Here is a 14,416-nt window from a genome sequence, read left to right on the forward strand (position 1 = left end):
GTCCCCATCCATGTCCCTTTTCCCTCTCCCATGCCCATCCATGTCCCTTTTCCCCATCCCCATCCATTCCCTTTTCCCGGTCCCCATCCCCATCTCCATGTCCCTTTTCCCGGTCCCCATCCCCATCCATGTCCCTTTTCCCTGTCCCCATCCATGTCCCTTTTCCCTCTCCCATCCCCATCCATGTCCCTTTTCCCCGTCCCTCTCCCATCCCCATCCATGTCCCTTTTCCCTCTCCCATCCCCATCCATGTCCCTTTTCCCTGTCCCCATCCATGCCCCTTTTCCCTCTCCCATCCCCATCCCCTCCCCGGTCCCTCCCTCCCGCCCCGCCCCGGGCGCTGCTGCGGGCAGGGCGGGCCGTGGGGCGGGAGCGGCGGCTCGGGGCCGCCTTTGTGCGGCTCGGGGCTGTCCCGTCCCCATTGCCGTCCCCGCTCCCGCTCCGTCCCGGGCTCTCCCGCACCTCTCCGCACTTTCCCGTCCCTCGGCATCCCCATGGCCGCCCCCGGGCCGGCGCACGGCTGCGGCAGCGGAGCGCTGCTGGGGCGCTTCGGGGTGCTGCTGCAGGCGCTGCTGGCTCTCTGCGCCTTCAGCACCCTCATGCGTGAGTACCGGCGGCACCGAGGGGACCAGGGACACCTCGGTGGGATGGGGTCGGTGCCCGTTCTCTTTAAAAGCACCAAGTTTGGGTTGGGGAGGAAGGGACGCGCTGGGGATGTTCCCGAGCAGCAGCAGCAGCAGCAGCAGCGCCAGATGCTCCTTCTTCCAAACTCCCTAATCTGATGGTAATGAAGCTCCGCGGAAAGCGAGGCTGTAATCTCTTAAAATTGGCCGCGCTTGTGCGAGGCATTGCTCAGTCACTTAGAAAATTTTAATGAGGGGTAAAAAAAAGCTTTTGGTGTGACCCCTGCGAGTGGCCGGGGAGGAGCTGATAGAAACGGGGCGGGTGTCCGACACGGCGCGGCGTGCTGAGCGTGATTTCATTGCGCTGTGATATTGTTTTGTTGAATTTTCACTCAGGTTTTAGGACTTGAGCGGCTGGGGAAGGAGTTACAGAGAGAGAACATGTTTTTCTGGTTACTGGGAAAGGCTGGCAGTGAGAGAAATCAGCTGAGAAAAATCACCCGGAGTGTGATTTCCAGAGCTTATCAAGTTACGCTGTAGAAAGTTCAGAGTGGATATTTGGGAAAGCATTTTCCCCGGAAGGGAAAGGCATTGGAACAGGCTGGAGCCTCTGTCCCGGGAGGGATTTAAAATACGTGTGGATGTGGTTTAGTGGAGCACTTGGCAGTGCTGGGTTAATGATTGCACTTGATGATATTAGAATTGGATATTAGAATATAGAAAGGGGACAGAGAGACAGAGGGATGAAGATGGAGGCAGGGATGGGAATGCAGTTGGGGACGGGGATGGGGTCAGAGGCGGAGATTGGGATGTGGAAGAAGTCGGAGATGAGGTTGCAAAGGGGGCAGAGATTGAGATGGAGACGGACAGAGATGGGAACGGGGAAGAGAGGGTGAATACTTGGAAAAGCTTTTTCCCGGAAGGGGAAGGCATTGGAACAGGCTGAATATTTTTCTGGAGCCTCGTCCCGGGAGGGATTTAAAATCCGTGTGGATGTGGTTTAGTGGAGCACTTGGCAGTGCTGGGTTAATGATTGTATTTGATGATTATTAGAATTCTTTTCCAACCTCGGTGATCCTGTGAAAAGGTGCGGACGCTGAGGCTGAAGGAGCCGTGAAAATTCCCTGTTATTCTGCGCCGCAGCTGTGTTTTGCTCAGAGCGATGTGTGTGTGTGTGTGTTACTGCTCTCAGGGTTAAGTGGTTTAGCACAAGTTGAATCAACATGCCAGAACTCGATCTGTTTTCCTTGTTTAAAAGCCTGTGGTGACAGTGAACCGAAACTTCCAAGTTTTCTGGCTAGGTAGCTGCAGATTTTGAGGTTCTCTTGCCCCCTCTGCCTTTTGGAAACCGCTTTCAAAGGCTCCAGCGCTGCGGTTAACGCCGAGCTGCCAGAGAAAATTGCAGCAAGTTCTTCCAGGGATAGCTGATACCTTCTCCAGCTGGAGCAGCCCAGTTGCAACATGCCACTGCTTGTGCTCCACCAAATATTTTCAGTAAGAATAGTGGTAATTTCTTTTTCTGTTCCTGTTCCCCCTAGTGATGTGTGCATGTGGGTTAATTCTCCCATAAACGCCATGGGGTGTCCCATAAAATCAGGGACTCGAGTAAATCATGTTGGAATACCTCTGTGGATGAGGCTGCCAGAAAATCAGCAACTCTGGGCTAACTGCTGGTGCAGGGGCTGGTATTTCTGTGAACAGTAACAGCCTCTTGGTTAATGAAGAGAAACTGAAAGCTGATGCTGTGTGGTTTAGCTGTGACTCAGCCGAGGAGGAACTGCAGCCCGGCACCCCAGGGCAGATGTGTTTGCAGCCCTGGCGTCCCAACCACGGTACCTCCTGTGGCTGCAGCTGGGCTGGTGGTCCCTGACCCGCCCCAGCTGGTCCTTTCCTGTGCCCCAGGCACTCATTTCCAGCTGGATCTGCTGGAGAGGCTGTTTGTATGCTGACTCCTAACCCAGGGTGGTTGTGGGCTCACCAACAGTTTTGTGTTGGGCATCAGCCTTCAGCTTTTGGGTTGTTTCTGTGGCGCATCCAGCTGGGAAGGAGAAGGATCCAATGCCTGGGAGGTGTGGAGGCCTCTGGAGCTGAGACAAAAAAAAAACTTCCTGGGAATTTTGGTTGCACCTTCATTTCACACAGCCAGGCAGTCCCAGCTGGGTGACTCATGTAGAGTTTAGGAGGACTAAATGACATCAGGTAGATCCCAGTTTAGGATGAGTCATGACATCACGTAGGATTTAGGGTGTTGCTGTTGTTGGAGTCAGCTCTTTGATACTTCTTTCCTTCAGTACTTCCTTCTTTCCTTCAGTGTTCCTGTTGGTTTTATTACTGTGATTTCTTCTTTGCCAGGATGTTGCAGGCCATGGGTTAATAAGTGGAAACAACATCCATGAGGGCGGTGAGGCCCTGGCACAGGGTGCTCACTGAAGCTGTGGCTGCCCCTGCATCCCTGGCAGTGTCCAAGGCCAGGGTGAATGGGGCTTGGAGCACCCTGGGATAGTGGAAGGTGTCCCTGCCATGGCAGGGGGTTGGAACTGGATGATCTTTAAGGTCCTTTTTGACCCAAACCATGTTACAGAATTCCTGTCCAAACCCAAACCAATGCCTTTTCTACTTTAAAGTACCAGCTCAGCTATAGGAACACATGGATTTGGAGGGAAAAAAAAATCCAAGTTGCGCAGAAACTGTTCAGAGCTCTTGAAAACACGTAGAGGAACTCAGACTAACAATAATGTGGCATTCTGCTAAGTTTTGCTGGTGTGTGTGCATGGATTGATCAGAGTATTCCTCCAGAATGTGAGTCCCAAGCATGGCCATTGCAAGGAGGATACATTTAATTTTTATCGCAGCAATTAGTTTCCTTGAATTTGTGTTTCCTGGGGTTGTGGAAAGAGTCTCTTCTGTCAACCTGGAAGGAAAACCTAATGGAGGAGGAAATTAGTTTTGAATGATTGAGTGGTGTGGTTGCTCCCCATTGCTGTGGATTTTGTGAAATGGATCCTTTTGAGTGGTGAACACAGGACCCAGAAGTAAATGATGCCCGGCCTTGGCAGGGAGTCAGGACAGCTGTTTAGTGGGGTTTTATTATTATGTCAACTACCATGAGCAATAGTTCTAACAGTTCATTTTAGCCTACAAACACTCTTTGCTTTTCCAGCAAGGTCTTCAAGGCTGTATTCAAGCCTAATCCCAGTATGACCAGAGCTTGCTCTGTTTGCAGCTTTGCCCCATTTGGGAGTCAAATGGCAAAGAGGTGTCACCCTTTCCACCTGCCTGGGTGGCTGTGGAGCCTCTTTGGCTGTAAGGACAGTCCTGGAACTGATGACAAACCCTTGAAGGCAGAGGAGCCCAGCAGCTGTGTGTGTGTGGCAATCTGGATTCCTGTGCAAGACCCTCCCCTGGGGAGGTCGTGGCCGTGAGGAGTGGGGATAATTGTGCAATCCCATCTGAAGCAGTTTGCAGTGCTTTTCCTTGAGCATCACCCAGCTGGGTGGGGAAAGCTCCTTGCAGTTACCTCAGCTGCCAGGGCTGGGTGAGCCCCTGCAGTTGCTTCTCTTCTCTTCTCTTCTCTTCTCTTCTCTTCTCTTCTCTTCTCTTCTCTTCTCTTCTCTTCTCTTCTCTTCTCTTCTCTTCTCTTCTCTTCTCTTCTCTTCTCTTCTCTTCTCTTCTCTTCTCTTCTCTTCTCTTCTCTTCTCTTCTCTTCTCTTCTCTTCTCTTCTCTTCTCTTCTCTTCTCTTCTCTTCTCTTCTCTTCTCTTCTCTTCTCTTCTCTTCTCTTCTCTTCTCTTCTCTTCTCTTCTCTTCTCTTCTCTTCTCTTCTCTTCTCTTCTCTTCTCTTCTCTTCTCTTCTCTTCTCTTCTCTTCTCTTCTCTTCTCTTCTCTTCTCTTCTCTTCTCTTCTCCTCTCCTCTCCTCTCCTCTCCTCTCCTCTCCTCGGGGTTGTTACAAATGATCAAATCGTGAGCCAAAATTATCAAAAATTTAGCAAAGATTTGTTAATTTGTCCGCAAGACCAAAGTTCGGTTGTTGAAACCACCACAGCCAAAAAGAGTTCAGTGTCGAGCCTGGGATCCACACCGGGTGAACCTGGATCTGACCTCCAGAGTGTCAGAATCTCCCCAGTTCACACTCGAGGTTTTATGCAGTTTATTCTGCCCGAGGCAAGATGACCAAATGTTCTTTGTGTCTCTTCACGTGCATGAGCTGGACAAAGGTCCCATCCAGGTGTGCCATTGGTGTCAATCAATTCTGGAGAAGCCATGTATTCAGATATATCAGGATGGTTATCTCGACAGATGCAATCAGCAAGGTGATAATTGCTCGTTTGGCTCCCGACAACCATCGATCATCATCGCCCATGGAAGCTTCTATTCTTACGTTAATCATTATCTTAACTTGTGTCCTGGAACTAGTTGAATCTGAATAGGACAGCTGCTCCTGGCCAGGATGGTCAAAAGACATGGTTTGGATTTCGCAATATTTTATACCCTGCATTAATAGCATGAATTATCCCTACCATATTTTACAGGGTTCTAGACCAGCAAAAGTTGTCCAGGTTTGCACAGGGGACAGCAAAACTCTTTGAAATGAGGGAAGATTTTTTGTACAAATTACATCCATAGCCTTCTTTGTGAATTAACTAGAGTGCAGGAGAAACGCATTTGGGGAGTTAAAGAATTTTTGTCTCTGTTGTGAATGGAAAAAGTTTTCCCTGGAGCTGGTATCCTCATTTTCTACTCTACCACAAACAGCATTGAGGAAACGCATGAACCTTTGTTTTTCTTCCAGCTTTTTCTGAAACTGTCTTGGCAGTGCTCTGAGCTGCTGGATGAGGTGTAGCAGCCCTTGTGATGTTGGCATGAAAATAGATGTTGCTCTTGGAAAACACTCCTACTGCCAGGCAAGGAGAGCTGGACTGGACTGAGCTCCCACAGCCCCGTGGGAAATCTGGTTTTCAGCTCTACTTTTAAAAATGTCCTGATCCTGCCTCGTGTGACAGCAGCGTCCCTCTCTCCTGTGGCGTGTCACTGCTGGACATGCTCTTCCAGCACATCTTGCCTTGAGCTTAGTCTTAAGAAGTTTGCAGTAGGGACCCTGGTGCTGACCCCCAGGCAGGAATTGGTGCTGGAGACGCTCTTTGAGCACCTGGGATGGTGTTCTAGACATTGGTCCAAGTAGCTTGTCCTGAGGCAGAGCCACAGAATAGGAATTTGCCAGAAAAAGAAACAGTGTCTCTGTGGTGGAAAACAGTTGTCAGAGAGCATCAGAAGTATCCCCTTGGTCTGTGGCCTGTGTTTTCCTGGTCCCTGTGGATTTTCCAGCTGAGCTTTCAATGTTGATTTTCTCCTGGATGGTGAAGTAGGAGAGAGCATCCTTGTGTTGAGAAGTGTCTGAACTTTGAGAGGGAGTCATGTTGCACTCATCTCCCCCAGATAAATCAAGCTTGACCCACCTTTTGTGACTTTTTACTGGGTCCTTTAGTGATAGGGAAAGGGGCATTGGTTTCAAACTGAAAGAGGATAGATTTAGACTAAATACAAGAGGAATTTTTTTACAATGAGGATGCTGAAACAGGTTGCCTAGCAGAATGATAGATGCCCTATCCCTGGAAACATTCAGGGTCAGATTGGATGGAGCTCTGACCAACCTGGTCTAGTGAAAGGTGTCCCTGTCCATGGCAGGGGGTTGGAATGAGGTGACCATCAAAGGTCCCTTCCAACCCAAACCATGCTGTGATTCTGACCCAGTGCTAAGTTCAGGGTGGTACATAGTTTAGTTTGTTGTACATAGTTTGTTGTCGATATGGTATTTGTACATAGTTTGTTGTAGATAGTTTGTTGTCGATATGGTATTTGTACATAGTTTGTTGTAGATATGGTATCTGTCCATAGTTTGTTGTCCATAGCTTGTTGTAGAAATGGTATTTGTACATAGTTTGCTGTAGATATGGTATTTGTACCTAGTTTTTGTAGATATGGTATTTTGTATGTAGTTTGTTGTCCATAGTTTGTTGTCAGATGCTGTACGTAGTTTGAAGAGAAATGCTGTCTCTGTGCTTCAAAAGTATCCCGAGTGCTTTCTGATTTGTGTTTCGACTTTACACTGAAAATCCCTCATAAGTGTGGGTGAAAGTGTGAGTCCCTGCCAAGAAAAAGAAGTAGTAAATGCTAGAGCACTTGATCTGTCCAGCCTTCCATTCTGTTCTGAAACAGATCTGCCCAAGACACAAAACCACTGCAGCTTCCCGTGCCCAAGGCAGGCTCTGCTGCCTTTGCTCGCTGTCACACAAGTGCATGACTGTGTGTGATTTTAATTGTTCAACACACAAGAACATGCAAATTCCAGCTTCACCCCTGTAAATGCTTTTGCCTCTAGAGAAAAACAAAGCCACAGAGGTTAACTGTGTCTGGCAGCGTGGAGCCTGGGTCCTTGCTGATTTACATGTAGGTTTGTGGGTTAAGCTGCACATGGCAGGGCTCTCAGCACGTTTCTCTTCTGCTTCAGTACATCTGAAAACTGGCTGGGCTGGAGAACATGTGTTGCACTTTGTGGGCTGGAAGGTCTGTGCAGCACTCAGTGTGCTTCATTAAGCTGCACGCAGCTTTCCACAAAGCTTTAGAATTGCAGCTGTTGGTTGCTCTGACCTCTCCTTGGCTGTCGCCCCTCAAGCGGCCGTGCTGAGCGGGGAGTGGGAATGATTTATTTTAAAAAATGTGGATATTGATCTAGTACCAATATCCAAGTGTGATGGACAAAAACTCTCTAACAGTTTAAAGTTAGAAAGTGTGCGTTTATTGTGACAGGTGATTACAAAGTCCTTTTATCTATACAAGTATTGAATATCCAAAACACAAATGCATATTCATCACTTTGGTACACCCCATTCCCAATATGGATATTGATCTAGTACCAATATCAAAAACTCTTTAACAGTTTAGAGTTAGAAAGTGTATGTTTATTGTGGGATAGCTCCCAAATACCACAATTTACAGGTGATTACAGAGTCCTTTTATCTATACAAGTATTGAATACCCAAAATACAAATACAGAATCATAACTTTGGTACATCCCATTCCCTGCTCCATGTGGTAATTAGTTCAAAAGCTATTAAGCATTTGTTCCTTGAAATGAGTAGGTGGTCCCTTTCATGGGGAGGGGTCCCAAAATGAGGAAGTAAATGAAGTCTTCCTTGTTCTGACCTTTCTGCCTTTTCAATGCAAATCTGACAAATGAACCCTTGGTAGGACTCCCATTCCCCATCTTCAATTGGTTTCAGAACAGAGGAGGTCAAAATTGTCTTATATTCCTAAAAGCTATTTATCAATTTCTATATTTTTCATTATAAACCCATCTAACCAAACATTGTGCTGACAAGCAATTATTAGTTAACTACTAACTCTTAACTTCATCAAGGCCTACCTATTTATTTTAATTAAACTCCAATAAAGCTTAACTCTAACTAAAATCTTAGCTCCTCTAAAATCTCTAAATTCCTTAAAGTTTATGTCTCGGGGAGCTCCTGGTTTCTGAGAGAACAGGAGCCTTGGGGAAGATGAGAAATGAGCTGGCAGAGTAGAGCTCCATGAGAAGTTTCCTGTGATCCTTCACCTTGCACCTTTCTGAGTTGGTTCTGCCACGTGTGGTGAGCAGTTCATGTTATGGGTGACTTAACCAGACAAAAATCTGTACGGGGAAATTAGTATTTTATAATTATGAGGTGGAGCATGCAATGCTTTAAGGAGTCTCTTAAATTTACAGCTTGCTTTTTTAAGCAGCATTTGTAAGAAAACTGTATGGCAGAGGGGCTTTTATGATAAAAGTTGGATTGGGGTAAAATGCTGTCTTTAATAATAAAATGGAGTAGAAAGTACATGATGGTTAAGGTCCCTTCCAACCCAAACCATCTGTGAGTCTCTGATAGCTGCTTGTGCACCACTTCATTCTTCAGGTGGTGTTCTCTTAGTGATCTTGGATTTTATTGCCTTACTTTTATCTTTCCTTGTCTAAACTCCATTTTCCAAGGGACTGGCTTGCCGTGCTTTATATGGGGAGTCACAACTGCCTCCCCAGGATGTTCTGCATTGAGTTGGAGCCCAGCCTCAGTCCAGGTGTCCTGCAGGACCTGCTGTGTCAGTAAATGATGAGTTCTGTTCTCAATGTGCAAAGCACAGCTGATGGTTGTTGTCTCACAGCTTTGTTTGGTGACCACCTGGCTAAAATAACAGCTTTAAAAATCTGTGTAAAAATAAGACACAAAGGGTAGAGCTTCAGGCTGAGAACCATGCCAGGGTCCTCTGTGGCCTTCATTGGGGCAGCTGGGGTCTCCAGAAGGATGAGTGTTCCAGCTGAGGCTCCTGAGCAGCCTGCTCTGGTGGAATTGGAACGGGATGTCTTTAAAGACCCTTCCTGTGAAAAATGCATTTATTTTATGATTGGTTTTTTGCAATATTATATGTGTTGTGTTAGAAAGTTATGCTGTATTAATTCTCTTCAAGTAGTGTGGTAAATATAGTTTTAGGTTATAACATAATGTTAAAATAGAAACTAAGCTATGTAGGATACTTTTCTTTAAAGAAAGGACTCACAGTGAGATAGCAGCCACGGGACACCTGAATCTCTCTGAGAAAAAGAATTTATTGCTCCATTATCAGGAGAAACGAACTTCTTCCTGCCTTGAAGGTGCTGTTGGGATTCAGAGGAAGAAGTTGATGATGACCAGGCAGAATCCTGTATTTGAATGGAATTTATGCATCATGTATGAGGTGTATGAATATACAACAGGGTATTGCTTTTAAGGGTTAATCCTTTGTTAATGTGGGTCCTTTTTCGTTAAAGTGCTGCCCAGAAAAGGTACCCAGACTGTGCATAACTCTGTCTCTATTGTCTCATATTGTCCTAATTCAAATTGTCCAAATTGCTATTCCTCGAATTGTATTACTATTTTTATAACCATTTTATTACTATTAAACTTCTAAAATTTTATAAACAAGTTGATTGGTGTTTTTTACACTTCCCATCAAACCACTCAGTGATTCCATGCACACCATCTCAATTTCTGCTCCTTCCTCTGCCAGTTTTGCTGGAGGTGCTTTCATCCTCCTCACAGGTACCAGGCTCTTTGGGAGGGAATGCAGAAAACACCCAGTGCAGACCTGAGGATGGAGGTCAGCAGCAGTCCATGCCCTCAAACCACTGACAGCCGCTTTGAGGAGGAAAACCAGGACTTTGGCTGCTCCCTGAACTGATGGGGGATATAATTTCACACTTTTCTGGCTGCTCTCTGCAAACAGTGGCTGCTGCTGCTTCCTCCCATTGTGTCTGGGGTGGAACTGTCTGAGTGGCTGCATGCTCAGGCTAAGAATAGTGCAGACCCCAGGGTTTTGGCTCTGTATCCTGAATGTTGGCTTCTTTCCTGCCTGGGGCTTGGAAAGAGCCTGGGAAAGGGTGTGTCCTGCAGAATAGGTTGAGATGTGTTATTGGAGAGTGTACTGCTGAAAATAACACAGGGGAAGAGCTGCTGTTTCCTCCCTGGTACAGTAGCTCCGAGTCCTCTCTGGCACAGGCCAGAAATAAAGTCCTGACCCTCTTGCTAATGGGATGTGGCCCTGGATATGGGGTTTATGGCAGTCAGTTTAGTCCCCTCTTAAATGCAGGTGGCAGTATCACCAGTTTGGGGCATCTCTGACTTTATTTTTGATGGACCTTTCCCAGTTTAGGTGTATTAATGCATCTAAAAGTGCTTTTATATCAGGTTCATTTTCAGTATCCACCCGACCCCGGGCCTGCTGCTGTGCTCAGTGGGGTCAGGCTTGGATCCCTGTAAATCAAATCCCAAAAGTTCTGTCAGTTGTGTCAACGCCTCCCTCCCAAACCTCAGCTTCAGACTCCTGTGGTTGGTTGCAGTGAGATCTGTCAGGGAGGTGGTCTGGCTCTCAGCCAAGCATGTCTAACCATATCCCAGGGAGATAAGTTTCCCCCTATAATTTTGGGGAAATCCAGGGCACAGGGAATATTCCTCTGTCTGCTCTGGGGTGCCCTGACCCCCAGGGCAGCACTGACTCTGACCCTCATTCATGGAGAAAATTTCCCAGACTTCAAGATAGACCAGAATCCACAAAAGTGTGAAATAGATTATAGAGAGTAGTGTAGGTGTATCACTTGGTGAGAAATTGAGGTTTTGGGATTTTTAGTGTGTTGTGGATGGGAGCAAGATGGAGGGCACAGGGTGTCATCCTGGGATTCTCCTTCATGCTTCTTCTTCCTTCTTCTCCATGGGTTTGGGTGATATTTTGTAATTGGGCAGGAAAGTCCCCATTGCAGCTCTTTGGGATCAGTTATTGAGTTAAAAGGGAAAATAATCCAGGTGTCAGTTCTTAATTGGACAGTTGAGTCTTAAAAGACCTTGTAACAAGAGATTGTTGGCCATTTTTTGCCTTCTAATGAAAAGCTGCTGAACTCACAGTAGTGAGACTGTTTTACTGATAAGAAATAATAAACATTTGAATCTGAACATGAACTGCCATCTCAAGTGCCTTCAATCCAGACCCAGAAAAACCCACAACTGGGACCCCCACAGAAACCTGACTTGGTAGCCTATTTTGCTGATCAGCAGCTGGTTGATGCTGCAGCTAATTCTGATTAAATTAGGGAATTTATACCTGTGATGCTGCACAACTCTGCAGCAGATCTGCCTGAATGCAGTGTGGGGTCAATGGGGATGCAGGGAAGAACAGCATGAGGGAAAGAGCTGCTGTTGCTACTGTCCTTGTCTTAATAAATTTTTAGAATCAGAGAATTTGTTTAAAAGCAGAAGTAGGCTGTGGGACATTGACTATGACAAGCTCTGGTAATTTCACAGCATTTGTCTTTGTGTAGGGCAGCAAAGCTGTCTGTCCCCTTTCTGCTGCATCAAGAGAACAAACACCATTATGAATATTAACCTCTGTATTACTCTGGGAAAAGAGTGAGGACAGCTGTCAGTGTGCTTTTATCTTTCTGACTACTTCCAGATCTATCTTGAAAGACTCCAGCAGATTTTTTTTTTCTTTTAACGTTTCACAAGGTTCTCATTCAGTTGTCAGCTTCCACCCAGCCTGGTGGTTCTGAGGGGATTTCAAACATGTATGATCTTTATCGTCCTTGGCTGAAGAGGAAGGGCTGGGAAGTGTTTTATTTCCTGCCCTCCCCTCTCTGTGCTGTGGTCAGGGGATCTCTCAGATTGTCCCTCATCTTCCTTCCCTTCTGGTTCAGCCTCGCAGCTTTTTGTCTGCAGGGGTGGAGTGGGGGCTTGTGAGGGCAGAGCCTGCTGAAGGCCTCATCCCAGGGGTGCTCTGCTCATGTTTAATGGGACAGACGTGGCTCCCCTGCTCCTGGCTCCTACAGAATCTCAGTTGCTGCCATTACATTGCAGAGGTTCCATATTGGTGTCTCCTTAGTGCAAGAGTTTCATACCTCCTTGATGTTTCTCATAGGCAGCTCCTCCAAGCACTGACTCTTCCTTCTTCTCCCAGCAGCCAACTGACTCCAATTCCTCTCAACCAACCCATCCAATCTTTTATAACACTCTTCTTCTCATTGGCTACAGCTGTGGCCTGTTAAAGTCAGGCCTGCTCCTAATCTTTAATAATTAGCCCAGCTGCAACTCCTTAGGGGTAAGATTACTTTCTATACTACCTTTATTTACTTATATTATATTCTATCCCCCTACACGCAGTCACAGAATGGTGAGCACAGATTGGATCCGGTGATGGATCCAGTGCCACCTCCTGCCATGGGCAGGGACACCTCCCACTATCCCAGGTTGTTCCAAGCCCCGTCTTGCCTGGCCTTGGGCACTTCCAGGGATGCAGGGCCTCACCACCCTCACAGGGAAGAATTTCTTCCCAAGATGTGCAATAACATTGCTTCCTTGCACATGGACACAGCTGAGAAGGGAAGCAGCATTAAAATATTCAGTACTGTGGTTGGGGACACAAATTCCTGATGCCTTCTGATCTAGAGCAGCTGCTTTCCAGTCTCATGTTCAATCTAATTAAATTTAGGTTGTCTTCCATTTTGTGCAACTCTGCGTGCAGCAAGCTACATTTTAAATTTGTTTCAGGTGTTTTTATGGAGTTTGATTTGGTCATAGGTGCTAGAACTCAAATATCACCTTTTTTTTTTTTTTTAATGCAGGGATTATTTCCCTTAAAGTAAATATTAAGGATGGACTGGTCTCTCTGAGCCAGGGTAGCAAACCCACCTGCAGCTGGTGGAAAACTGAGTGATTGGAAACACATTTTGAGAAGAACAGAGGAGATTTCAGCCTTTCTCCAGCTGATCCAGCTGAGCCTGTGCATGCCATGGCTTGTCTCTCTGCAGCATTTGGAAGAGGGCAGGGAAGCTTTGCTGTTGCTGCTCATTCTCCAGAGCCCTGCTGTGCTCACTGAGCACAAAGTGCTGCTTCATGGAGGGCTCCATCATCTCCTGGAGTCTCCAGAGAGGTGGTGCTGCTCCTGTGGATTTAACATCCCCCCTAACCCCGGGCCACAGCTACCAAACAACTCTGCTCCCTGTTTAAGCTCTGGTAATCTTGGCTGGATTTCTGGTTTAATTTGGAGCCAGCCTGCTGCAGCTCTGCACAGTAAATGCCCTATTAAGCAGTTAATTATTTCTCTATAATACCAGCTTTTATCTTTAATACAACAGTTTTACTGTCTCTGATAATTACACAGTCTCAGATAACTCTCTTAAATCTAATGAGGCATGACAAGCTGTGTTCAACAAGGCACCACACCATTAACTTCTTACCTCTTACTTGTCATTTTATCACACTGAATTACTGTGTTTCTAGCCTGAGTGGCTGTGGATACATAACATGTCACTTCTCATTAAGAAAATCATGAAAATCACCCCTGGTGCTCCTGTGGTTGGGCTAGTGGTCAGCTGGCTGGCCTGAAGACTCCTCCAAAAGCTTTTTTGCAGCATTGTGCTCTTTGCCCCCATCAGCTGAGGGTTGCTTTAAACAATTCTGGCGCCTTTGGTCCATGGCTCTGATGCTTGTGGGTAGGTGAAATGAAAATTGGCTTTTGAAGGGCATCAGTGGTGATGGATCTTGTCTGAGCTGATGGCAGTCATTGCTGGAGGAATGGCTCATGGTGGGATTCAGCTGGGTGAGGGAAACTGGTGGGTTTTTTCTGAACAGGGGTAGGACAAGCTGCTGCAGCAGGGTCTGGTGGGACTTGACTGGTGCCTTGTTACTCATCACTGGCAATAATGGATCAGGTTTTAGCAGTGCTGGTTTTCTGTGGATTTGAGACTGGCACCAAATCCCTGCATGTGCCTGACTAAATCCTAGGATTAGGGGAGATAACAGGACTGGGGAATGGTTTGGGGTGGAAGGGACACCTTACAGACTGTCTTGTTCCACCCCCTGCCATGGGCAGGGACAACTCCCACCGTCCCAGGTGGCTCCAAGCCCCGTCCTGTTGCAGACATCTTTTATGAAGAATCATTTCTTAGGATTTTTCCTCCTGAGAAGCTGGGAGGCCTCAGGAACAAAATGTAAACAATTATTATCTGCTGCTGTGGAATGCAACAGGTGCATCTGTGATTGGTCTCAGGTGGTTGTTTCTAATTAATGGCCAATCACAGTCAGCTGGCTCAGACTCTGTCCAACACACAAGCCTATGTTATCATTCCTTAGTTTTCAATTCTTAGCTAGCCTTCTGATGAAATCCTTTCTTCTATTTTTAGTACAGTTTTAATGCAATATATATCATAAAATAATAAATCACTCTTCTGAAACATGGAG

General features: G+C 46.5%; 1 protein-coding gene across 1 annotated transcript in view; it reads left to right on the forward strand.

The window, feature by feature from the left end:
• Positions 1-387: 387 nt before the first annotated feature.
• LOC134417950 (store-operated calcium entry regulator STIMATE-like) overlaps positions 388-14,416 on the forward strand; it is a 35,510-nt gene continuing 21,481 nt past the window's right edge. The window contains exon 1 of the mRNA XM_063155818.1: positions 388-603. Coding sequence (XP_063011888.1) covers positions 495-603 — 109 coding nt within the window. The 5' untranslated portion in view covers positions 388-494. The remainder of the gene's footprint in view (positions 604-14,416) is intronic.

The sequence above is a fragment of the Melospiza melodia genome, chromosome 4 (assembly GCF_035770615.1).
Source record: "Melospiza melodia melodia isolate bMelMel2 chromosome 4, bMelMel2.pri, whole genome shotgun sequence".
Lineage (NCBI taxonomy): Eukaryota > Metazoa > Chordata > Aves > Passeriformes > Passerellidae > Melospiza > Melospiza melodia.